The sequence below is a fragment of the Nyctibius grandis genome, chromosome 10 (assembly GCF_013368605.1).
Source record: "Nyctibius grandis isolate bNycGra1 chromosome 10, bNycGra1.pri, whole genome shotgun sequence".
NCBI classification, from domain to species: domain Eukaryota; kingdom Metazoa; phylum Chordata; class Aves; order Nyctibiiformes; family Nyctibiidae; genus Nyctibius; species Nyctibius grandis.
In genome coordinates, this window is record NC_090667.1 from 31,580,100 (window position 1) to 31,607,645 (window position 27,546).

Sequence of the window (27,546 nt, forward strand, 5' to 3'; positions counted from 1 at the left end):
ACAGGTGAGCAACTCTGATTCAAAGCTTTTTTAATTTCTTTTTTTTATCTTGACCATGAAAATTTTCAACTGAGGCACTAAATCCTGAGATAGTTAGACATTTAAATGCAGTATGACCACATTTCTCATAAAATAACACATTTAAAAGTAATATGCAATATTTAGATTTTATAGGTGTGTCAGAGAGAATTTTTTCTCTATTTTGAAATTTTTGGTACTATCTGCAATTTTATATAACCCCATTTCAGGTGGCCATTGTGAGCTGCAAATGTTTCCATCCTTGTACGTAAGATCAGTTTTGCCTTACACACAGGGATGCTGCTGCTTTGTGTAACTTCTGCTCCGCACCTTAAACATAGCAGTAAAGCTGGGGTAACACAATTCAACACGCACAGAGAAGATATAGTGGAAAGGGAGAAAAGTTCTGGGTAAGGTCAAGGGTACACATGGGCAGCATTTGAGTCCCAGGATGGTAACAGATTTATGACCTGCCCAAGGACCAGGTGAGAGGTAAGAGGTGAATGCAAAGGGGTGCAAAGGAGCATCAGAGGCCATAAGTCGGCAGGATAACCAGGTGGGGATTTGTTGAAGGGAGAGAGGGAAAAGGAGAATCTCTCTTCTTCCTTCCCCAGCGTGTGGTCTGATCCAGCCCGTGGTCCTGTGCTGTATGGCAGATGTACAGCGGGACTGCTGGAGGCAGACACATGGAATCTGTCAGGGTGCTTTGGGGCTGGGAGGGCTCTCTGGTGCTGGGTCACAGGGCAAACCTCCGAGACTTCGCAGTGTCAAATATTGCTAACAGATGCCCTGGGGACTGTGATACTGGAAGAAGATGCCTTTGGGTAGGAGGTTTACAGGCAGAAAGTAACAGAAAACTTACTCCAAGTGTAAGACAAGGAACTTACCTGGATGCAGACAAACAAGCAGCTGAAAAAAAACCCCAAACCCCAACAATTTTGTCACATTCATCATCGGTATAAGCAGTGGTCTCAGCACACCAGGTGCCTCAGCACCGTCAGCGCTTGTGGAGGCAACAGAGCAAAGCGTAAATGCATTCGTGCAGGGGAACTGGGAGGCCAGAACCCGAGTCTGCCAAAGCCCCAGGTGGAGGTTTTGCCTTGCTAAGCAAGTCTGCTTGCGTGGTGACGCCAGCTGTATCTACCCGCTGCCCCTGCGTCACGCTGGTGGTACCCCGGAGAGTAGCTGCTGTCAGACCTGAGCTCACCCTTCAGTGAAGCGCTGAACAAGTACGTCTGGGATTTCTGAGCAGGGCACGCTCATCTTTAAAATCATATTCTTTTGAGGTTAGGCAGTTTCCTGCAGTTACGTGAGAAATTGTCTCTCAGTACCATGAAAGGAAGATGAGGGAGGGGAAGGAAGGCATCTTGAAACAGGTCTTTTTAAGTCCCACTATGTGCATTTGTGCTGGGAAATCTGAGGGGTTTTCGCCTCTGCTCTGTCGATGTGTGTGTCACTGATGGGTGCGTGAGACAAGAGCTGTCCCCACCTCCGTCTGCTCCCTCCTTTATGTCTTCAGAAGTTGTGCTCCACCTCCAGAGGAGATGGGAGCATCTTAGCTTCTATTGCTATTTGATTGTTCATCTATATCAGCAGTATACTTAGGCATAAGCCATATCACTCTAATCATAAGCCCAAACAGACCAACAATCATTCGAGTCCTTTATATACTGGCAGGCAAAAGCAAGCCCTTGCCTCTTAGCCATTCTGCATACAGGTAATTTTTCTGCAACCTTCATCAGCACCCGGAATTCAATAGCTGAGACCAACGTTGTCAGTAAATCCAGTGTGTAGGTCTGCCCCTTTCCTGAATATTCAAATACACGGCCCCATCAGTGCTTCTCATTTGGCAGACAATGACAAGGGTCATAATTTTGTTCTTTATCTCCCATTTCACCTGCTCCTGAATGCCGGAGGAAGGGAGGAAACAGCATACTGGGGAGCTCGGTGGTGTTGACGACACCTTGCGATGCTGGACTGTTCGTCAGGCTGTCATGGGAGGATGAGGAGGAGCAAGAAGGTGCTGTGCATCCATGCCATGAAGCCCTGGCTGGCCAGTGCCGGTGGCAGCGAGGTGGTCCTGCCGATGGTGGTGGGAGGGAGACGGTGGGCGTTAGCCCTGCCCGCCCCTCCAGCTGCACGACGCAAAACAGGAGGGTGGAATTGCCGTGTCAGGTAGGAAACCTTCAGCCTGGTCAAAATTAAGTTGGATTTCTGAAGATGAGAAAGGTTAAAATTGAGTTTAAATGTCTTGAACTTCCCTCAGGGCTGTGTTTTGTAAAAAGGACAGTGGGTTTCATTCAGTTGCTTTCCGCTCGCGCTGCATTTACATGCCTAAGACGACTCAGCTGTCACAGCCCTGACAAGTGCTAAAAAGCTCTTGTTAAGGTCACCGATATCAGAGAAGTGTCTCTCATACAACATCCCAGTGTATCGGGGCCGCCGACACCGGGAGCGGGGGCCGATGTCAGACACTGTTTGCTACAGGCAGGATGATGATCCCGACGTCCCAGCACGGCTTTTCTCACCGCTCGTCCTAAGCAGAGCCGTGTCACGCTGCTCCAGCTGAACGCAAAAAGCTCTAAACATGCGTGACCTTTAAACTCAGGCTGAAGCTAAAAGATCTGCTGCTAACTAAAAATCTTGCTTTCACGTATCTGAGCTTTCAGGGAATAGCTGTAGCTTCACATGCAAACGCAGGGCTTCCTGCGGCACAGCGCTGCGTTTCAGGACCTCTCATTTCACGCTGCTGCCACTCTATGCCCTGCTGTTTCTGTGAAAGAGCCTCTCTGGGGAAAAGTTTCCCACAGACAGAAATCCAACTGATGTGGTAAAAACCCAACAACTTGCAGTTTAATTTCTAAAATGTGCGGTGTCCATCCGTAACCTGGCAATCAGCATCTTCTCTGCTGCGGGTGTTTAGAGAACAGCCCCCCACTCCCTCAGTTTTCTGTCTATGTGCTTTATAGATTTGTCCTCATCTGTTTAAGCTCCAGGAAGATTTTCTCTCTGTGAGCAGCGATGATCCAGCGCCTTTTGGCATGTTCATTTGTGTATCTGTTTTCTGTGTGTACGAGTTACCGTGCTCACATAACTTAGCTGTGCTGCACGTATAGAGAAATAGATGCCCAAATGCTTTTTTTTTGTTAGCACTAATGAGAAATGCCTGTAAAGCCCCTGCACAGCAGCTGTCTGGCAGGTCCTGAAGGTTACAGGTGTGACAAGCCACCTTGCTGCAGTAATGTTTATTTGGCACTTCCAATGTCTTCCTTGAGCCACCTGGACACCATCATCTTCTGTCTTTAAAGCAATGTATGATGCATTATTGATGGGTGAAGTACAGAAGAGGTTTGACATTTCTCTAATACCTTACATTTTTATTCTCTTCTAATTTCAAGTATTTCCCATTCTATGCCACTACCATGTAATTCAACATTTTAAGCATATTGTTCCTCTCAGCGTCTGCTTATATTTTTAAGCTTGTCTGGTTATTTTAACAACACGAGACATCATAAATTATGTAAGCAATTTCTCTCCTTACAAGCTGGTCCCAGCCCTGTGCTGCCCCGATAAGAGCAGCGAGACAGAAGCTGCTTTAGTAACGGCAGTGCTCGTGTGACTGCACTTGAGCTGTGCTGTGACCAGAGAATAGAGCACGTGGCACGTTGGAAATGAATTGAAACTACATAGAATAGAGGGGGAAAAAAGCCAGCTCCAAGCCTGGCTGTCGTCTGAGATTTGGGAAGTGCAATTTGTGGTAATTTAGTCTTGAAGCTGTGGCTGTGACCGTGCCATGGGCTGTGCGTAATGGAGCCTAGTTAGCACATCAGTGCGGGTCTGGAAATCGGGGGACCTTCATCTCTGAAAGCATCCTAGATGTTGAGCTGGGAGTTCAGGCAGCTGCGGGCAGTGGTGGGTGTAAGAGAGGGCTCTAATCCACGAGACTTGGAGAAAAACAGAGATACTGGGTTAAAACCCCTTGGGCAGGGGAGGGACCTGAACCTGCCCCACACTTTCTAGCGCATGGTCCAGTTAAGTAGGGAAGTGGCCACGAGCAGAAGCGTCTCGGTTCTTACTTGAACTCAAAGAGCGAGAGTCCTGCTGTTTTCTTGAAGGAAAGGGAGGTGCTGGGAAGCGATGCCCCGCTCCTTATCTCAGTACCTGGGCTTTTATTAGACTCCACCGTGATGTCCATAGTCAAAGGTCAGCCTCCTGACCCTTCAGTCACCTTTTTCATATAAACAATCATTGCAGACTAATTGATAATCTTGAGGCCTGGTAGCAGTTATCCGAGACAGATGGCCTCTGCTGCGAAACTTCTGCCTCTGACAGCTCCAAAACGTGACATAAGTCTCATCTTTTCAAGAAAGCCTTTGCCAGATGGGTCTAATTTAAAGCATGGCCTTTCTCGTTTCTTCCTAATTAGCTGCAGAATGGCTAGCTGTGCTCCTCTGAGGGCAGGCAGAAGTGGGTGTTTGATATTGAAACGTTTATGGGTTTGGTTCCAGTTCATCGGTGAGGAGAGATGATGAAATCGTTAGAATAAATATCAATAAGTGTATTGAACTTCCCATTACTCTGAATTTACTAGAGCTGGCCAAAAAGAGGCCAATTCTTGAGAGGTTGGGAAAAAAAGTCTCTTTTATCTCATTTTTATTATTGCTCTTAAATGACCAGCTCTAGGTCAATTTGTATTATTTCTCATCAGTCCTATTAGTAGACTGCTGCCAAAATTTGTGGTCACAGCTGAGCAGCTCAGAAGAGGGGGTTGAACTAAAGCTCTTGTCTGACTGTCCGAGGGCTGCCTGCCCCAATCCGACTGTTTCTGGCAGTCATTTCCCAGTCGATACTCAGCTGTGTCGTTTGAACCTTTGGCTTATTTAGCCGGGCTCCTCGGATTGCTGCTCGGAGGAGGCAGCCCCAGGCTGCCAGGGGACACTTTATTCCTCTTGTGCGTGAAAATGGCTCCGAGAGCTGCTTCTCCTTCAGGCAGGAAACCCTGAAAACTCTGGATCTTTTCAATTAGATGCATTACAGCCTGTGCTGATTGCCAGCCTTGTCTCGCTTTTACAGGAGCTACAAAATACCTCTGCTCCTCCCCTCCCCAGCTGAACTAAAAATGACCTGTTTTTATACACTGTTTACAATCTACACGGTAGCAATGAGGGGTTCTAGCTTATCCTGTGTTATGTGAATATTTATGTGCTTCTAGAATAGTTTTTCCTTCCCTTTGATCTGGCTTTCTTGCAGTCAGTTTAAACTTCAGGAAGAGTCAAAGGAGATTCATGGAGGTTGCCAATGGCGTTATTCCTGAGGCATGGGTGTTTATCAGGTCAGCTGCTAGTACCTCTGTATAAAAAGAGGGCCTATATTTTAAAAAATAAACTGATGACAACGTTAAAGTCATGGATGTGAAGGCAAGCAGCAACCACTGCGAACCACCACTCTGAGTGTCTGCCTGAAGCCTCCTGGTAACTCTTCTGGAAACAGGCTCAGAAGTAACACTTGGCTGAGCTTTGTTCTGCCTCTGTCCCCTCCTTGTTTAGAAGGGCTGATCGATCAGTCAAAGTCTGCTGAAATTGGGGTAAGGGTTTCATTAGCCTTGGATCAGGCCCTCAGCCCTGGGTACTGTGGTTGCTTGAAAGTAGGTAATTAATGGTGGTTTATTTTTCATGTTTCCAAAGCAACACAAACCCCCAAGACATTGTTTTCCAGTACGTGAGCAGAAGCTTTTGGCTGCTGCAGAAGAGTTCCCCTCTGTCTCCGATGAAGCTGCTGTGAAGGTACCAAAGCCATATTTTCTGTCGTTTGTAGTCGATTTACATCCTATATCCAAAAAGTAATGACAGTGAGATGCAGCTGATGAAATGATGTGTTCTTACTGCAGAACTCCTCATTCAATCAGCTGAGAGCTCTGCTGTTCAAATAGATAATTAGTGTTGTGACAAGTGCGACTTAAAATGCCTCAGCTTGGTGGCAATGTTAGGAAGTGTGACAAAAATTAAATTATTTGTCTGCTTTAACCATGGCCCTCCTTGGATTGCTAATGAGGGAAATTCTTGTTGAACGCATGTCCTTTTTGATAGACTCCTTTACATGTCCTCAGCTGGGACAATGATTTATTATTTGTATCATAAAGGGCATGAAAGAGAGGGCTTTCCCTTATTTTCTCTGCCTTGTTTCTTTTTATGTCTTTAGCTGATGTAACAGGTCATTGCTCGTGTTCCAGCATAAAGCATAAAGATCCCCTAAAATGAACTCACCGGGCAGAGCAGTCCCCATGAACGCCTTTCCTGCCTGTCCATATTATTTCAAAATTAATGGGCATGGGGAGCACATTTAGGTGCTTAAATCTCAGGGGAGGGTTTGCAGCACCTTCCCTCAGGTGACCAAAAAAATCAGTCAGCACTTCTCTTTAGGGCTGCAGAGCAGTGAGTTCAGAGACCTAAAAATAAGTCCCTACGTGTGCTTTGAAATCCCTGGAGGTTGAGGTGTTGGAGCGAGTCCAGAGGAGGGCGACCAACCTGGTGAAGGGTCTGGAGGGTCTGACCTACAAGGAACAGCTGAGGGAGCTGGGGGTGTTTAACCTGGAGAAAGGAAGCATTTTTATGTTTGCATTTTATTAATGGCCAGATGGTTTGGTAGCTGGTTTTAGGTCCCTAAAACCAAGGGCATGCAAACCCTCCCCATGTGCTGCTGGAGGGTTCCAGTCCTGCACTCTCAGCTAGCAGTAGAGGGGGGAAGCGACTCCGTGTCCCTCTTCCTATTGCAGCTGGGTCATTCTGCATCCCGAGGAGCACGGGATTTGGGAGGCTGGAGGCTGAGCGGGCAGAAGGGGAGCTGGACTCTCAAAAGGTGCTCTTTCCTAATAGACAATTCTGGGATGTCTCCCTGTCCTAGGAGTTGCTTTGAGCTTAAATTATCATGGGCTGAGTTAATGAACATGTTGAACTTGCATCCTTTCTATTGGCTCCTAACAGGATGCTTGTGATTCTTCCTTTTTCAGCACTTGCCAATGCCTTGATGTTCTCCCACCCAAAGGGAATTAATCGCCAAGATGGAACAAAGGGTACAGCACAGAGAGCAGGCATGGTCCAGACCTCACAGGACTCATTATGCTCTTAAAGGGTAAGAAAATAATCTTAGGTACATTGGGAAGAAAAGAAAGTGTCTTAGTAATGCTACGGAGGGTTACTGGCATGTCTCCTGTATTTGTGCATTTTAAATAAAAAAAAAAAAGGAGAGACTTTCAAAGATACTGCTTGACCTCAAAAAGATCAGCAAAGAGATCAAGAAAATAAATTTAATACCTAAAGAGTTTATCAAGTTTTCTTGACCCTTAGAGATGGGAAAAAACAAAGGACAGATGCACATGAAGGTCTTGTGAAATTCTAATACTAAAAGATGGTCATGCACAAACTGGAAAGTCTCAGAACAGAGTTCTAAAGCAAAGCAGATGAGGAGCTGTTGGAATAGATCTTAAGCTCGGAAAAAGACAAATGTCTCTCCCTTCTTCACAGGCTGTATGTCCCGCTTCCCGGCGAGACCCAGGCTGTGCACGCACCAGGGAGGCAACGAGGAACTGTGAAAAGTCTTCCCAGGAAAGCTCTTCTCTAAGAGGGTAAGACTGACAGCTAGAGATAGAGCGAAGCGGGGTACCGTGTCCCCTCATCAGGCGGCAGCTGGCACTATGGATGTGTCAGACTTAAAGCCAAGTAGTGTCTCTTTATATCAAGCAGGCTCGATAAAACCACAGTAACGTACGTTCCCTTATAGCTCTGCTAAACGTACCCTGTTTTATTGCTTTTCAGGAGTTCAAAGCATTAGCATAAAACAATCGAGGAGGTTGTTTTTCCTAAGAGAGCGAGTGCCTGTTTACAAACTCATTTTATTTTCACAATACTCCATTGTTATTTCTTTCAGACAGAAAGCTGTCACATTAATGCACTCCCTCATGCAGGACAGCTTGCTTTATTGCCTGTTATTAAGCTGTAACATATATAACCTGACAGGCACTGCCCACGTCTGCATTCCACTGGTGAAAGACAAATTAAGTAGAAAATGGAGATCTCCAATATTTCTTATGGCTAAAGTGATATTAGTTTTTAACTTACTTTGTATTCATAGAGGATCCTGCATGTTTGCAACACATCTGATAGAGTAAACTGTCCAAAGAAAAAGGTTTTTAAAATTCTTATACCTCGCAGCACCCACCGCTCACCCTAAATGCGGAAGGAGCCGGCGAAAGGCCCAGCTCGTCCCTCCGGGGCTTCGCCCTCCCCGCTCCCCCCTGCTCCTTCTCTGCTCTGCCCAGCTCTTGCCTTTGCACTTTGGTCGCCATCAGCGTCCCTGAACAGCTCGGAGGAATACAGCTACATTTTTGGACAGGGTATTGAATACACAATAGTGTTTTCCCACAAGCTGTGACTCAAGCCTGCTATTCTTTCCTACTGGATTTCAAATAATAGCAATTGTAAGTGATAAGTGCTGGCTATTTTTGGTGCAGGTACAAGTGAAATGGCAGAAATACCTTCCCCACCATCCGCAGTTCCAGTCACACAAGTGATATTATTCACATTTTTGATTATCATTGATTTTTTTTCTTTCTTTTTTTTTCCCCTCCCCAGGACTGAGTTGCTAAACTTGGTCACAGCAGCTGCTCTGGAAAAGCCTGTGAGAGGTAAGCTGGCCCAGGGACCGCTCACCTTATCCCTTACTGGCTCTTCATCTTCTCCTCCTATTCCTTCCCAGTAACGACTTATTTTTCCAACTCTCCCTGGAGAATCAAGTAAGTTTTATTACTGCAAAACATTAACTGAATTAACATGAGATGAGGAACAAACAAGAGGCCAGTTTAAAGGAAGACTAATCTGAGCATTGGGGGAAATATAGCACAAGGCAGGTGTCCACCTACAGCCACCTGAAAGGGAAAACCTGACAGCCTTGCCACTTGGAAACGTGTTGGGCCTAGTCTTAACCCTTATTGCAGCTTCTGGATCAACTCTCTGTTACACAGGTAGAAGCCATAATTTAAAAGCTTAAAATAATATATAGTTCTGTTTTGCCCGTGTTGCCAGTGAGAAGGTTTTAGTGCTAGAAAGTCTCTGGCTTTATGGGAAGCTGCAGCACGTAAGGAACAGGCAATTCGCAGGGGAGAACAGGCCGTGCGCTTTAATGCCAAACAGTCATATGCTAAATAAGTTGTTATAAAGAACTAACTCTTCTTCAATATTTAAGGCCAGGTTGGACGAGGCTTTGAGCAACCTGGTCTAGTGGAAGGTGTCCCTGCCCGTGGCAGGGGGGTTGGAACTAGATGGTCTTTAAGGTCCCTTCCAACCCAAACCAGTCTGTGATTCTATAATTACTTTATTTCTTCTCATTTCAGAGGAGGGGGAACAGCCTAATTGGACAGATGGGAAACCAAGACAGGGAAAGAGAGGTGGCTTTTTGTCCGTCGTGCTGCAAACCTGTGGGCAGAGGTAGAGCTCAGCAGCTCGAGCTGAGCCTTGGGTCCCTGCCCCTGCCCCACACGTGTTGCACTCCTCCGGAGCAACACCGGGAGGTATTTAGGTCCTTACTCCTCTTCTTCTCCCTCCTGCCCTGAAATGTTATGAAGAACGTAGACAAGGCTTTTCAGATGCAGTAAATCCCCATTGTGTGCAAACATATAATATGGACAAGCAATACTACTCTGAAATAATCCAGTGTCCCTCAATGTAATAAATATTTTATTAGAATAATAGAAAAAAATGCATACAGATAACCATAGGATACACACACAACTGGAAGTTTAAGGATAAATTTCACTTTTCAATATGAAACAAGGTACTTGGTACATATCTCATGGAGATATAGAACTAGAAATTAAATAATACAACGAAATAGTGTGAAAATGGCAATACAGGAACATGGACTAGAATTTTGTGAAACAAGAATAGAAAGAGTCACCCTTTGTTGCATGAAACATAACTATATAATTACTAGTAACACCTCTTTTTCCATCTCCCACCCGCCCCCCCATTTGCAAGTGTCTGAAAACATCACTGGTTAGCCACATTCAAAAGCAACTAGCCATTTATAACTATATATGTACAGTATATACAGATCTTGCTTACTTCAACAGTTAGCACATATTTTTATCTGGATGCGAGACTAATAAGGTAATTTGCTATTTGAATGCACATCAAGGTATTTTTTCCTACATTAATTTCATTAATCCTGGTTCTCTCCCTTTGTATTTCTGTATGTTGTAATAATACTGTGAGATTAAAAAAAAAATCAATCTCTTTAAAAGGATAGGCTTTATGTCACATGAACATGTGCTCTACTAGGGATGTGGGCAGCTCTCTAGGTGACTAAAAGGGTGATTTCACTAAACTCACAACTGTAGAAGTCAAATGTACCAGGTTTAATGTATCTTTAATATATTGCTATGAATGAAAGCATAGATTTCTCCATAATAGCAAGCCTGAAGTGTCTTTATGTAATTTTTTTATTATAACCTATAGTATTGCCATAAACTTACCATAATCAGATGACATTAATGGGGTGCATTAGGGTGCCAGACCAGGTAAAATAGTTTTGAATTGGTTAAAGAGCAGCAGGAAGGCGAGTTACGAATGTAACACTGAATTAAGGATGAGTTTACAGTGCAGTGCGATAGACAAAAAAGCAAGATAATTTGGGGCTGCATATTTGGAAACATCACAAGGTAGGGAGGTGGTGGTAGTCCCTTTTCATAAGGCCATGGTGCAACTGCATTTCAACTGGGCACTTTTGTTAGTGAAAAAAACTGACAGGAGTTCAGAGAAGGGCAATAAAAATGATCCTGAAGGTGGGAGAACTTGGTTATGAATAAAGAACCTGGTTAAGAAATAGAAGGTGGGAATATAAGGAAATTAACTTTGAAGTCTGTTGATGGAGAGGAAGGTTAGGTGCTTGAAAAGGTACATAAATGTATGCTGCCATAAACAGAGTCGTCTTTGAAACACGTCTGGGGAATCATTTCTTAAGAGCAGTAGTGGAAGCCCTCCCTCTTGGACACCCCAACGCGGACTGTGCAAAACAAACATCCAGGCTGGGACTTCACTCCAGGCTTTGATTTCTTGCTTAGAACCAACTCCTATAAAGGGCAGTAAAAAAAGTGATCCAAACCTACTGGCTTATGAGACTGTCTTAAGAACGGCTGCTTGGTCAACGTGTTATCATCCGATTTCATCTTTTGGATGTAGAGGGACATTATCGTAACAATGCAGAATGCAAAAGTGGAGTTTCTCACTGAGCTAAGCTCTGCCTTGCAGCTCTGATCACAGTGCCATTGCTCTCCCTCTCTCTTCCATTGTATCTGAAGTATGTAATATGTAAACTCCTTTGGTTCAAGTATTAAGGCATTTTAGATTCCTTTGTAAAGGATTTGCTAAACTTTACAGGATATTTTTACTTCAACCTACAGTGAAATATAAAGAATTTAAAAACACGTCAGGATAGAAGAAAAAACATGCATTAACCACTGCAGTTGTTTTAAAAAAAGCACTTTTCTGAAGTAACTGATTCATTTTTTTTTTCCCCAGCAAATGAAAATGTATCATCACAACACTGAATTAAGAGTCAAGGAAAATATTGTTGGTAAGAAGCTGGATACACTGAAGATATTCAAGACTGATGGACCAGAACCTCTTGCATCCATACCTGTGACAAATGAAAAAGGTCAGGATTAAATGAAAGCATAACTATCTGCTCTGACAAATTATTACTCTTCCTAGATGCCAAGCAGAAATTACTGTAAATTTTTTATTCCTGACAAGCAATTAAAATTTACAAAAATACACTAAATGTTTTTAAGCTACAGAAATGTATCGCAAAATGCTGACGCTTTACGAATGGTTTTTACTTTCAAGGTAATAATAAAAAAAAGGAGGAAAGTAAAACAATCTAATCTTTTTAATACCAATTTACATGGTAATTTACCAGTTCAACAGAATGAAGTTTGTCATGCATAAGGGCATGAAGACTGTTAATTGCTTTTCTTTTTATTACCTTATTACCATGCAACATACAAGCATTAATGCTTTTTTTTCCTCCTCATCAATAAGGACTCAATTCCTGCGAAGCCGAGCTGTGACAACTGCGAATCCAGTAATGATTCACTGCAGTAGGGCAGGGACATGTCTCTGTACCGTGGCTGGTACAAAGGAGGTTCTGATATTGGCTGGGGACCCTACATAAGCACGTGACAAAATCATAATGATTCAGCTTCAACCTACTAGCTAGTCTGGGAATCAGGATCTGATCACTGCTCGTGCCGTCTCCACCATCAGTTGTTGCTTTTACTTCTATAATGTAATCTTCGTTAACCTGGAGCACAAGTTCAGCCGTTGTCTTGTCTGTGTTCAGCACGTTCGTGTTGGTCTGGCTGCTGGTCCTGTACAAAACCTGCAACACAAGCGCACAGCTGTAGGGCCTCATTCCTTCCACGAGGACCTGCACAACAGCAGTTTGTGCTTCTGTTTCTTGGAAATGAGGTTTCAGTCTTTAGAGAGACGTGATGAGAGAAAAGATCTGATTTTTTGGTTAACACTATAGGGCAGAATTACATTTAAAGGAAGAAGGTAACATCAATGAAGCTCTTTGTGCCATTTTAGATTAAAGCTGGAATAAATGTATAATGATAACAAATGAATAATACATTCTGTTAGGTATCTTAGTAATGTATTGTTCTATAAATTATCCCACCATCTGGAATCTGTCGTTATCTAGATCAGCTTCTTATGCCAATATGTGGTTTGGGAAGGAGAGAACTAATTGACATTACAGACTGTTGGAAGACATTCTGCAAGTGCTGAGTGATTATTCTGTCATGAAACTCAACTGTGTTGGGTGTCCTGTGTTTTACAGACCGGGAGCTACACTTGAACATCACAGCCCGCTGCTAACGGTCATCAAGAGGAGGGATTTAAGAGCAACATCAGCCTCTCTTCTGTCCTGAAGGCTTGATGAGTCCCTAGTGCCAGTGGTGAGGCTAGGCACCGAGAGAGGTGTGTCCTGGTGAGTTTAAAAAATACATGGATCCAACGCATTCACTTGGCGGAGTTTCACAGACCTGACAAGCAGGTAAGCTTGGGAGTTTCCCACTGCAAAACCCAGCAATCTCAGCTCCCCCAAAATAAGGGCAATAATGATGTAATGGGGAAAAAAAATGCAAAGCCACTGGAATTAAACACACGCTGCTACCCTGGAGACACGCTCCCTAATGCCGTGCCTGGCTGTAAAACACTCTCAGAGGGACACAACCATATGGCTCACTTCCACGGCGACCACGCTACGGCTGCTCTCGTGTTTTCAGTGTCCTTTGTTGGCTCTTCTCTTCCTGGCAAACCAACTGTAGTTAACTGCCTTCGGGGATAAAAAAGCCCCTAAGTGCTTTACCTCAGTAAAATTAACCAGCATTATCAAAATTCAGCTTATCTTTGTGTTCTTGGCAATGTTTGTTATCCATTGGGGAACCTGAAATTGTTGTGAGACAGAGTATGCCGTTTGAAACTCTACGTGGTAAATTTTTAGGTCAGCTCCTGTCTATGAAACCAGGTGGCTTATCTAAGCTGTAAACATGTATTTCTTGCCAATACAACTCAGAACACTGTACAGTCAGATCTTCAGCATAAATCTTTTATGCAGGAATATATCATGGTGGGATCCAGCTGTACACAGCTCATCAAGAACACTGTCACCTATTCTCTTAAACATACACAAGATATATGACATATTTAAATACCTGGACATTTGTGCGCTGATCAGATCTAGAGTAGATGTAGCAATGTAATTTCTAGCAAGACAATGAGCATGTCCCACAGTAGGTAAGAAGAAAAAGGTTTAAGAACATCAGTTTGATATATGTGGTGCTAATAAATATAGCTGGCCAGCAATGGAAACTATACCCATCAGCTAAATCTTGGATTATATGTTATGCATTTGGGTGTTATATATTTATCATGTGGTAAGTAAGTGTTACACATGTTATAACATCCAAGTGTTACACATCTGGGTTAGTGGGATCCCAAGAGCTGGCAGCAATACCTGCAGCTCCTGGCTTTGTTTGCACGAGGAGGAGAAGGCATTTAGTGTCCCACTAATGGTAAAAGGAGCACGGTTTATGAGACGTTGTTAGAGCATGATTTAAGTCTATAAAAAGGAGACACTATGGAAATGGTTTAGATGTGGGATTGTGCATCCTCTGAACTTACTGCCTTGCAAATAGACAAGAAAAAGCAAACTGTGGATTGTGCTCAGATACTTTTCTGGTCTGTTTTCATTTACCTTATACCCAGTCACCTCGGACTCGTTCTCCATAGCTCTGACTTCCTCCCAGCTGAGGATTACTCTGGAGTCGGTGACATTCCACAGGACGTTTCCTGGCGGTTGACTGGGGGCTTCGAATACAAAATAAAAGCGTGACTTTAATTTAATTGGCATTAGTGATTTATTCTACAGTAGGAAATAATAGTTCAGGTAATTGACTGTCGTTACACGTCGGATGCAAAAGCAACTCAAATGCAGCCTCGTCGCTTGTACACTTTATGGTTCAGAGACTAAATTGGAAAAACAGAAGGAAGGAAAAATAGAATGGCACATAAATGTTATTTCTGAAGTTGCATTATCTGTTGATGGTCCTTCATTAAATACAGCCAGACAAAAGCATATGTCTTAGGACATGGGTGATCCATTAGAACAAACGCTAATGAAACCAGTGACGGGAACAGACAATTTCTGGTTTTAGTGTATTGCCAAGAATAAGCAAACACTTGACAATAGATTATTTGTTAGATGAATTTAGTCTTTGTGAATATTCAAATCTACACACTATGCTGATTTACATGTTTGTAATGTGAAAATATTTAACAGATTTTTTTTTTTTTTGTTCTGCTTTTAACCCAAGGCATGATTTTGTACCACAGACAGTACCATTGCAGTATCTGCAGTCGGAACAATAGTGGGCTTCGGCCAAGGAAATCTACTGGGGTTTTTTTGTTCATTAACAATCCGAACTGTTCCTTTCAAAAGGAGCAGCGTGCTTTTGCCTGTACGTTTTAATACATCTTGAAACTGCCAGGCTTTCAGGGAAGGCGAAGGTAAGTACAAACCTCTTAAGATGCCTCAAGTTGGCTTCCCAGAAAATGGGTCATGCAGCGACACAATCAACGATTAAAATCTTTTCTAAAGGTGTTAAGGAAAACAATTTACTGTTGCTGTCACCTAGTGGAGGCAACTGCTGCTCAGGTGGACTGCGCTACGCTTTGATGCTGAAGGTTCCAGTATTAAACACTGACAGTGGTTTTAAACACTCCTATGCATGTGCTTATGGGTTTTTTTTTTCCTTTTTTTCCCCTCTTTTATTTTAAAACTCTTTCACACAGGTAGCTCCCTACCTTCTTTCCATGGGCAGTCAGATCAAAACCCACCTGATTATACTTCTTAACACAAGGTAGCTACAAAAATGTAACACCAAGACTTAAAAGAATTATTCTAAAGTCAAACAACTACTCACAGATACTTTCTTTGCAGTATTTGCTGCCTTCTATATACTAAATGGGATTTAACCTGATGCACTAACAGCCACTTTTTGTAAGTGTAAGAGGAGATTGTTTTACTCCTGAGAATGAAGTATTACAGCATGTATGAATAGTTTTCACACTGAGATATTAAAGCTGACTTTCAAAAGAAATGAGTCATTCTTTTAAATCCACAACAAAATATTAATATGACATCTGAAAAAATAAAGAGTAGTTATATATAAAAAAAAAATCACTTGACTTATGGAAGTGATTCAGAAGGCTCCAATTCACTTCAGATACCAAAAATCTCCAATAATCTTCAGTGCTCAGAACTGCAGAACTGAACTTAATTTTAACAGGTCAGATCCTGAACAACCACGTCATGTAAGTACATGTCCAGTGCTAAGCATGCAAATAAGCTACATGGATTTCTTCGAGACTCCTCAGATGCCTACAGCTGGTCATACACACTCGTATTTCTCTGAATGAAAACCGATGGACAGAACATTCTGTTGTATTTTAAGACCTTCTAAATATGAAATAATTGTAACATCTTCCCTTATAAACTTAGGCAAGTCCTCACCAGTTAACTGCCATTTTGTATAACAATATTTTATAAAACAAAACTACACTTGTTATTTTGGGCTAGGAACATGAATATTTATTTCAAATAGAAAAGCAAAGGTACTTTAATGGTCGAAGACAAACACTGAATTTTCAATCTTGACATATACTGCCAATTGAAGTTAAGTATTTGTGCTTCTTGATACGGTTAATAGTTACTAAGACTTATCTTGTAGGTCGTGGTGAATGTAAATGCAGTGTCCATGGACAGCCTTCACAGCGAAAAACACATCAATCACAGATATTCAAGTTAAGGTAGAAACTGGGATTGATCAAAATTCACACATTTGCATGAAAAATCAGTTTCTAGTGCAACAGTACAGAGAATGAGCCGTCTTAGTTAATTCAACTAGTAGCTAGCAAAATCCTTTATTATACTGTGTTGTAGTGGTTTTGCTCTCTTTATTCACCACCAAGATACCTGGACATAGTGCAACTGATTTTTCTTTTTAATTATTTCAACTAGCAGTGATCTTGGCTAAGGGCCTGATCCTGATCACATCAGTGGGATCAGATGCTTGTCCAGTTCTCGTTCACACATCCCAAAGGCAGGTGGTCACTAAAAGAAGGACTGAAAAATCATGGAGCTGACCAGGCTGGCACAACCTCTAGTGAGCAGCCAGTAGCCACAAAGGTGATTTATTAGAGAGAACTTGTCATCACACGTCAGGTATGGGCTACAGGCAGTGAATTACTTCAGCCAGCTCATGGTAACTATGCATATAATACATTTAAACTCCAGCAAGTATGTTAATCTGAGCTGGTTTAGTCCTCAGTGATGGAGAGTGACACTTGTTTCTGCATACAATAATTTCTGATAAACTAGCTTATTTTCTAATATTGATGGCACGACTACTTTTGGTAGAATGATGTTAATGACTGTTCCAGGGAATTTGACCTTTCAGACAGATTTAATTGTACATTCTTGTGAGTCTGACAGAAATACTTCAAGACTGATGACCCTGCTTCTGAGTTGTATTACAACGCAAGAGCATACTAAAAATATTTCCATTTGTAGAAAAATTAGTGCAGCCTTTGACAATCTGTTCTCCAGCTTAATTTCTCCTTTTAATAGTGAAGTGGCCTCTTGTGTAATTTGTTCAAGGGGAAATAATGGACATGAAGGATTGTTTTGCATGGATTATATGACCATTATTGCATTTCAAAAGCCATGCCCTAGAGAACTTATAAATATGTTATAAAACCCTGAAAAATTCAACAAGTAGCTGTTTTCTTCCTTTCAAATAACAGATATTTTTCTTTTAAGAGTCTTCCAGTCACTACAAGACTAATAAAGGTTCTATATGGAAATTATGTATCTTACTTCAGCTCCACTGGCACAGTGGAGTTTTACTTACTCATCCTGCTCAAGTAGCAGAGGGTAGAAACTGGAAGATCTATGCTCAATTTAATTGTGTAACTCCTCTAGTCTGTATGAAAATTTAGGTCATTTATGCGTATTGTGATTCCCAGTAATGCGCCTATTTTTCATTTCCCTGCAAGTGCTAACACACCATTATGTCTCTCCCCACTTTAAATTCAAGATACTTACGTGTCTTTTTTGTGGTAGCATTTACTGTGGCACTGAAGGGACCTGCTCCAGCACTGTTGTAGGCACGGACGGCTGTGTAGTATACCAAGTTGCTCTTCAAACCTGTTATTCTTATTGATGTCTCATTCCCTGCAGCTTTTACTCTGTTTGAAGATTCTTCTTTTCCACCATTATTCCAGTACCTAACCTAGTAGATATAGAACAAAAGCATTTAAAATCTCCCATGGAATGGACTGTTCACCCACAGCATTGCATTTGACTCCTTTAAGTGCATTTTTTTCTCAGCTGAAAAAGGCAGAAATACATTAAAGTTTCAAAAATATGTTTACTAGGTAAAAAAAAAAATTCTTCTCCATCTGCTTTCCACGCTTGCTGCTCTTTTTAGCGTGACTGTGGGAAAAAGGAAACTGAAATATTAGATCTTGCTTGAATTAAAAAATGACAAGAGGAAAACCATTACTTCATCTAAAAAGTAAACAAGTTAAACTCAGAGAACTGTATCTTACAAAATAGTTTCTTTGGAAGTAAATGTAATTCTGAAAAAACATGTCATTTTCAAAATACTGTTAAGACAGACACATGACTATAAGCACAGGAAGCAAAACACAATTTCATTCTGTGTTCTTCATTTTCAAAGATACTTAGAGGAAAATATCCTTCTTTTTGGTGAGGGGGGCAGGAAGAAAGCAAGATATGCAGTAATCTTCAGTAAATTAGGTATTTCTAGAGTCTAACACTATAGCTGCTTGCTTTGATTTTAAAATATTTTAATGAAAAAATCCAGTTTAACAGAATCTTGTCTTCTGAATAGCTAGAAAATTTCTGGGGAGAAGGACTGGGCTAGAGAGATCACTTGCGTCTTTAAGTCCCGAGTCCTGCAGCCCATCAGTGGGGGTGTTGCAGAACGTCCTCCCTGCGGCCTGGCCTCCATTCACAAAACACTCGATACTGGCCCAGACCTAGTGCCAAAAGCCACAGCTACCAATTGCCCCAGGAAAAGAACAACAATGACAACATTCCACATCCTCTGGGGTCCTGCAGAAGTAAAACATGCGCTGGGTTAACTACACAGGAGTGTATTTTAAATGCGCTTACCTCGTAACCCAGTAACCTTCCACTACTCATTTTCCAGGGAATGGCTGTCCAGGAGACCTCGATGACTGAGGACGAGAGACTTGTCGCAGATACTCCGGAGGGTGCTACGCTGGGCTCTGTGATTGGAAATGAATAAAGGAGAGAGCAGCAGCATTGGTGACTGTGGAAATAAACACGTCCGTATTCAAAGTGATCTCACTTCTATTAAATGCAGTTCATATTCTCTGATGAAACATCTCATGTTTAATATCTGGAGGTAACTCAATCAATCTGGAGATAACTCAGTCACATACCTTCTTCAGCTGAAAAAACTGTGGTTACTGAACTAAATGGCCCTTCTCCTTTATTGTTGTAGACACCCACTTTGACTTCATACGGCGAAAAGGGCAAGATGCTCTCATTCCTGAAGACATATCTTGGTGTGTCAGGAGAGGTGACCACAGTCTGGATCCATGTGCTGGTGCCAAAGGGGCGGAAAGCAACAACATAGCCAAAGCCTTCTCCATTTTGTAATTCTTCAGGGATGGGCTGTGAGAAAAGCGACAACCCAAGTCTGTGATGCTGCATACAGCACTGGACATGTTTTTGCAGGAAGAAAGTACCAACAGACTAACTGATGTACATGATTGTAACCAGGTTCTGATACTAATTTGGGATCCTTCCATCAGCAAATTAACTCTGGTAGAGCAGAGCAAAATGTGTTCCTTTGAACCTGTTTTAAGGTTTGCACTTCAAGAAGAGAACAACTTTCAGGTATATTCCTTGTGTTCTGCTAAGTATACTGCTTTAAGACACTCTTCAGGAAATACAATTTTCTTTTTCAATTTCACAAGTCATAGTTCATAAAAAAACCACTTAATAATTGCTTAGTTAACTATTCTAGAATCCAATATGCCCTTTGTACAGTTGCTTATACCCTCCTCTGATGTGATTATGATTAGGTAACCACACAGAGTAGTCAATGTTAGTATGTCAACTTTTTTTTTTAACTCATTAAAAAGGGGATACATAACATAAAGTAGTATCTGATTGTTTGTACTGGCTAGCACACACACGCAGAGTTAATGGTAGGAAAGCAAGAAAGAACTGCAAATTTGCACTGAAAAACGTAATTCTTTGGCTCAACCTTTGAGCAATACCCTTCCCTCGTCCCCCACCCTCTTTTTAGCGTTAACATTTGTTTGAGCACCGAAGCAATTTCAGACAAACTAAATTTCCCACTGATTGATTGCCATCACAGTAAAACATGAAAGCGAAAGAGGGAAGGCAAACGTGCATAGCTCACATTACAGCATGTTACCGAGCACATATACATCCTAGATGAGAAGCTGCTGCAGCCAGGGAAATTCATCTTTTAAGAAGAGTTTGAATGAAAACAATCATTCTCTGAAGAAAATTGCTTGCCAGAAAACTTACATCCCATGTTATGACCAGTTCAGACCTGCTGCCTCCTCCCCCACTGACCTCAGATGGGGGAATGTCAGGAGCTGTGAACAGGAAACATACAGCTGTCTACGTGGTGTAGATACAAGAGGTGACATCACACAACGTTACCTTCATGCTCTGAAGCTAACCCTTAATCAAGGTAAACGCTTTTGCGCCAGCATGGGCCGTCCTGGGAAGCCCCAGCCCCCTCCTGCGTTCACCCCGCTGTTCTCCATCACTGGGACATGCAGATGGTTTTCTGAGCGCTGGAAGAACCTCCCTAGCTCGCAGCCTGAACCCTCTATGCTAATGCTTATGAACTTCTAAAAACTGGAGGCATGCTTCACTTTTTTTAACAGGGTTAACTTATGCAGATGTACTGGGCAATGGCCTTAATCCAAGTAAACCCCTGAGGTTTTAAGTGATGTGTTCTCCTAAGCCACATGCTTGTTACATGGGGAAGGTGTATGCTGATCAAACACTAGGAATGAAAAAAAAAAACAAACAAAACTGTCAAAATTAACCTCTTTCCATCTACTAACACCTTCAGACTGCAGCACTGCCTGAACTGACAGACTTTGGCATACTAAATACAGTTTAAATATATTTAGATGTTATGCTTCTGTGATGTCAGTAATGCAACACAAACTGTCTCAAAGCTAAATGGAAAAAAATCGTGAACAAATTAGTTATAGGTTTTTATATTTAAAGGCAATTCCAAGCTCGTTTGCAAAGAGCCAAGGGTATGAATGCTCCTTTTCTGTTAATATTCAAGACTCTTGAATTAAAAACAAATAGAAGAACCCACTAACCTGCCTCTTCAGTTCTTACTTTTTCTGAGGGTAAACTAGGTTCTCCACCTCCTATTTTGTTACTGGCAACTACACGAAATTCATATTCAACCCAAGGATTTAAATCCACTACTGTGGTTGTGAATGTTTTTCCATCGATCACATCGGGAACTATTAAAAACAAAAAAGAAAGGAAAAAAAGGAAACTAAGAACATGGTGTCCCTGGTCACAAACATTTCAAAAGAGCCTGTAACAAGAATTGTGTTTACCTGTTGTAACTCGCTGCCAGCCAACTGAAAAAGGTGTTCTTGCTTGTATGGTGTAAGTGGTCACTGGGCTGTGATTATCTGTGCCTTCTTGCCAGGAGATCTGAGCTGTGGTATCGGTTATTTCATCCACTTTCACGTGTTCGGGGGGCCCAGGTGAGCCTAGAATCAGATTGAAAAATATGTGGTGTTTTGTAAAGCCAGTACCCTGGAATTCACTAACAGAGCAGTACGGATTCCCATTTTATTAGTGCTGTGGGAGGAAGAAAACAATTAATAAGAACACTTGTAATTATTGGTTTGCATTCACTAAACTTGTCTGATATAATCTATTTCTGAAATACTCTGAACTGCAGCAGAGATGAAAGGGGTTTTGGTTGTTGTTTTTTTTTTCCAATAACCTTTTGTTCAGCATGATCCCTCTATCTTTCCAATGTCTTTCACTTTAGTCCTCAATGTCCTCTTTTAATCTACTAATACATCTCTGTAGTCTGCCAATTTGTTATCTACAGCTGTTTTACTGTGCAATGCATTGTAGCAATTTTTCAGCGCAACATCTGCTCAGCACCCCAAGCAGCAATTCAGCCAGGCAAGCTTTCTGCTGCCTTCTGGAAAACCCTCGTTCTGGGCATCCTGGCAGAAATGCTGGGTTTTGTCTCATCTGCACCAGCAAAGGGGGTCGAAATAACTCTCGTTTCCTCTCATCAGTGTCAGCAAGAAAAGATGTGAAGTCAAGATTTATTATATCCTTCAGCTCTTAATTTCTCTGGGAAAAATTAATCTTCATCCAAAAATGGAGCTAAACTTCTCCCTAACTGCAAGGCAGCATCATATAATTCAAGTCATAGATGAACTGGGTTTTGTAATCTACAGTATCAGGTGTTTCTGTAATCTACAGTACACAAAAGTTAGAAAATATGACTCATGGTAACTGAAGCTGAAATTTACCTCGTACGATAAGGTCCGCTGCGGATGCTACGCTATCCACTTCTGTCTTCACCATACACACGTATTTTCCACTATGTTTCAGCTGGATGTTTCTAATCATTAAATCTCCTGATGCACTCTGTCGAAATACAAGGTTCTTATAAACATAAATGTACTGCCTTGTAATTTAATATTAAGATTGTATTTGTAAGTGGAAATCAACCAAAAATGTTGAAGATAAAGTTGCTCAAAACTTGCACAGCCTGCAGGACAGCAAGTTATTACCCATCAGCTGCTCCGTGGTAATTGTTCACTAAGCATTTTCCTAATAAACACGAGGTAGTGTCCCTCTTTGACAAGAGAAGTAAGCTACACCATGGTGAGCTGGTACTGGGAATGTACCTCCTGTCTGCTATTAGAAACCATCACTCCTTTGTCCAACACAAGCTGAAAACAATTCTGCCTGATTCCCTTCCATGTGTGTGTAAACACAACACCTGGTCTGCTGTGAAAGCATTTGCAGGACAACTCAGCGCTGACTGCCTGCAATACATCAGAAGTTGAGTGGAAGGCTATCTAAAATCCATCTACTTGATTGGAAGTGGATGTTCAGGGAATGACCAACAGCAGCAATGCATGCTCACAAACAAATCATGTTCTACACAAACTTATTTTAGCAAACTAAATTTAAAACATCTCGACTGTCAAATAGAGTAATTTTACTTGAAATAAACCCCACCAAAATATTAACACTGCATTTAAATTATTCGTGGATATTTTAGGTAAGAATCTCAAAGTACTGGAGAAAACACAGCATCCTGCAGCAGCAAAAAGCTACCCCATAGAAGGCACCCTCACCTCCCACGGCTCTGCAGACCATCAGAGGTATCCACTTTCTTGCCTACCCAGATTAAATCTTGTCAGCATGGACAAGGCCAGGTGACGGTGAGGTCACCTTCCTTTTTCCGTGCTACACGGAATCCCAATGAAGAGCAGAGTACTCCATGCAGTATGAACAGCTGCTGGAATTGCTTTTGCTTCTCCTGACTGCGTAACAAGCTCAGCCATTGCTGGGCTCTATAAGCAGGTGATACCCAAAACAGTTTAGAGGCAATCATCTGTTCAAAATGTTGGAATCTGCTTGGTTTGCCATACTCGTTGTATAAATCATCTGTCTAACAAAAAAAGAGCAGTAAGACAGTGTTACATCCTGTATTTTTCTAACCATCTGGAAGACCAGGTGGTGGTCCCATAACATTCCCACTAACTACTACATGTTGGAGACCTCAGGCATGCATGACAGGGACTTCCAAGACATCATCACAGAGAAATCCATCCATGGAAAAGTTATTTTCCTTTTGCCATGTTTACGACCAAGAAAGCTGAAGTTATTTTTACACAGATATTTTTCATTTAACAAATATACACTCCAACTATTGCAAGGCTTAGAACATATTTATGCTGTCTTATTTACTTACCATGACCCACATAAAACTCCAGATGAAATTATTCCACTGACCTTGATGTCACATAAAGCCCATAAAATATTTTTGTGTATCTCTTGGTAAACTACAAAGTCTTCTATTAACGAGCTTCAATCCCTCTTTCCACAAGTAAGAGTTTAAAAAAAAACAAAACCCTAAATGTCTGTATTCCCTAAAACCCCCTAATTTTGTCCCTTATGACAAATTTTCAAGTAAAATGTTCGAGATTCAGAGTTCTGAGTTAGCCAATACTCACCTTGGATTTTTTTTCAGCACTGACTGAGAATTTTTTGTGAAAACTACTTTTTGATGTTGTTGGTTTTTTTTTCTCTCAGAGGAAAAAAAAAAAAGACACCTAAACATGGCTTTGATTTGGAATTATGCCTGTGTTTGTTTTAGGAAAAAGCTGGAATTTTTAGTGAGAAAAAATATTGCATATTCTAATAAGCTCATGAAGCCTTAATTGAGCCAGTAAAACTGTCAGATTCAGGTTTTGCTAAGTTTTTAACCTTTCCTTTCTAGTATTACTATTTGTATATACAACCAGAGTACAGCTGGGGGGAAATAACTACTAAATAAATAAAGTCCATGTAGCAATACTGGAAGGTAACGGGCTATGAAATCGGAGCATTCCCATTACACCATGACAGATGGTCAGTTTGTAATTCTCAAAACATTTCTGTGAAAATATACGTGATATATGAATATCTCATGGCTCCTACAAGGAAATCTCATCATCTCCACACGCGCTTGTGTTTAATTAATTGCAAACTGCAGAACAATCTGTGTGTTTGGTGCCTACTGATTAAATGCTAAATCTTTCGAGGTTTTACAGGCAATAAGAAAAAAGTTAGGTGGTGAAATCTCACAGTTTCACAGGCGGTAGTGTCTAACCCACAGCTATTCCCCTAGAGCAGGAGATCTGGCAAGAATATGTGAAAGGAAACACTATGAAGGCTTATACTGGCCAGTTTCCTGCTGATGCTCAGCTGGTTCTTTCGTTATCACTTGGCCTTGGCTCACACCGTAATAAGGCCTTTTGCTGTAATTGATTTCCTTCTCTTGATACATCCTTCATCTGTCTTAATGCTTTACTTCTCACGTTTTGATTAGAAGGCTAAATTCTAAAAAGCATTAATGTCACCACCCCCCTGCCCCCAGCAGCATCTCTGCATCCTGCATAGGAAATATTTAATGAGATATAGATGGTTTCTCACCCAGGGAGGCTCAGTCAGAATGTTGAGGGATATGCTAGGGATACAAGTGCAGGAAAAAGAAGGAAAGATGGGATGTTTTTGTTCGGATTTAGGCTGAAGCTCACCAAGTCTGCACCAAGTTCCTTAATCTGTCATTGCTGTGTTTCCTGTGATCTTGGGGAAAATCACATAGGGCTAGATGTAGAAACAGAGGTAGGAACTTAAAGTACTTCAGGTCTAAAGTACAAAGCGTCTGTACAACAGGTTACAGGCAGCAAGCTAGCTCAGTGAATGATTTCCCTCCAACATAGAAGAAAATTCTGCATGCTCAAAAGAGAAGAAACATGCTAATATTGAAAAAAGACAAAAAGTAATCCTGTCTGTGCTGCGTAAGGCAAGTGAAGAGAAGGTGTTTGCAACTTACCCCTCCAACCTTCTCGAAGTGAGAAGCATCCTTCTTGAAATCGGTGAGCGTTCCATTGAAGTACCAGGTGAAGCTGATGTCCAGGATAGGATCGTGCTGAACCTGGCAAGGCAAGACGACACTTTCTCCGACAGTGACATCCATGTTGGAAGGTGCCAAAGTAATCCTGGTTGGCTCTGTTGAGAGCAGAGATATCAGTTATTGGATTCCTGTATTGCTGAGCTTTGCTTGCTACTAATATTCTACCACATTCTTCAGATCTGATTAACGACAGTCACTTCAAATTATGCAGCTGGACTATAAATGCTACTGCCTGACCCCTCCTGTGGGAGCATTGTGTCCTTGCACATTTACCAGTGGGAGCTACTCAGCACTGAAAAGGCAGATTTTAACCTGCTGTGTACAGGCCAATACACTTCACAAAGCTAAAAGCACTGCAACCCACAGCAACGAAATTACCGTTCAAGAGCACGTGTGGTTCTCAGCAATAACACTCATGGTTTGGAGCAGGAAGCTGTAGTGGCAGCCACTGGGAAGATTAGGGGGTGGGACTGAAAGAAGGAGCTAATAAAATCTGGAAACTAGAGGAAAACCACACAGGGTAGAATGCATTGGGTATTTGGGTCCATAGATCATATAGAACATTAAAAATAGTGTCATTAAGAATAGCTGTTATTCCAGAATCACACTAATAGAGAAAAATTTCAAGTACTGTAAATACTGTAAAAATAAAATTTCATTCTAGAATGAAAGCAGGATATTAGATCATTCTGAGTTTGGAAAATCTTTCAGATATTCCAATCTTTAAAATCATGAGAAAAGACAGCCTTCAGCTAAACTTCACAGACCACTTGTCCTTTTAATCCAGTACCTTAAATAGCAGCTAGGAATGGATGACTTAAGAGGAAGAGGCAAGAACCCTTTTAACAGCAATTATGTATACAATTCGCTTTTGAAAGACTTTATTTTCCTGCCCGTGGAGTCCCTGAATGCTCCTGTAGCTGGAGTTTCTGCCACATCATTTTCCATAAGCAAACAGCATATAGTTCCTTAGAGCTAAACAGACTGTGCATTGCAATATAAAATTACCTCAAAAAATTTTTAATTGCCATGATTTTTCTTCCCCCACAAACAAAAAAAAACTTAAAAGCATAATTGCATTATTTACTATTTAGATAAGCAAGAGAGGGAAGTGTTCAGAACTCCCTCACACCGGAGGTGTATCTTGTTCAAAGAGAGAAAACCCCTCAGTCTGTTTCCTCACAAGTAATAAAAGATCTGTAACAAATATCCTTTTATCTTTATATATTGTTAAGTATGTCACTTCTCACACTCTTTACTTTCCACCACATTTAGTATTTTTTTCAATAAGCAAACTCAGGCTCCACATCGTTGCAGAGTTTGCAATTCAATTTACATCCCCTCACAGATGACCCTCCGTTCCAGCTCACCCACCTGTGACTATTAAGTTTGTTGAGCCACTGGCTGTTCCAAACTGGTTCGTTGCCAAGCACGTGTAGCTTCCAGCATCAGCTTTGGTCACATTGGCTATTCTTAGTCCTCCATCCTTTAATAACATGATTCTAAAAAATTATGAAGAGATTTTAAAAGTTGCAGCATTGGTTTGTAGATAAAAATGCCTTTAATAATTATTCTGTTACTTTAGATATAACAAACTGCATCAATTACCAACCTGATGTTTGAAAATTCTGTGGCCACACATGGCCAATATGCAACAATTTTGAACCCATCCATATGTTACTCACCATTTTGGACACCAGTAGAACCAATGTTTGTGTGTATGAGAGAGAGAAATCCCACATTAACTCCAGTTTATCACCTACGCTGAGCAGGAGTGACCTGCAGACATGGTGGAGGTACGCTTTGTGGAAGGACTTGAAGGAAAGAAAATTCCCTCCACCCCACACAAACTCCACATGTGAGAATCACGCCTAATGCATGGATAGCATGGAATCAACCAGAAAGATGCTTATAAAAGATGTGGACAAAAGAAGACTTGCATTAGTGGTATAGACAGAAGAGCACCAGCATCCCCAAAGTAAAGATGACATCCTAGACAACAGCACGGGAGGGATGTAAAGGTAAGGTTAATCTGGCTCCCTCCTTCCCTATTTCTGGTCCTCCCATCTGTCATATCCTTAGATGCAGAACCTTCTACCAAGTCCTCCCTAAAA

At 41.6% G+C, this 27,546-nt stretch overlaps 1 protein-coding gene across 1 annotated transcript in view; it reads right to left on the minus strand.

The window, feature by feature from the left end:
- Positions 1-11,605: 11,605 nt before the first annotated feature.
- Positions 11,606-27,546, minus strand: part of CNTN3 (contactin 3) — a 63,223-nt gene continuing 47,282 nt past the window's right edge. The window contains exons 9-20 of the mRNA XM_068408347.1: positions 26,807-26,934; positions 25,352-25,527; positions 22,269-22,386; positions 21,324-21,482; positions 21,075-21,224; positions 20,254-20,324; positions 19,131-19,365; positions 18,838-18,953; positions 17,743-17,929; positions 14,332-14,444; positions 12,282-12,450; positions 11,606-11,706 (exon numbers count right to left, since the gene is read on the minus strand). Coding sequence (XP_068264448.1) covers positions 11,606-11,706; positions 12,282-12,450; positions 14,332-14,444; positions 17,743-17,929; positions 18,838-18,953; positions 19,131-19,365; positions 20,254-20,324; positions 21,075-21,224; positions 21,324-21,482; positions 22,269-22,386; positions 25,352-25,527; positions 26,807-26,934 — 1,723 coding nt within the window. The remainder of the gene's footprint in view (positions 11,707-12,281; positions 12,451-14,331; positions 14,445-17,742; positions 17,930-18,837; positions 18,954-19,130; positions 19,366-20,253; positions 20,325-21,074; positions 21,225-21,323; positions 21,483-22,268; positions 22,387-25,351; positions 25,528-26,806; positions 26,935-27,546) is intronic.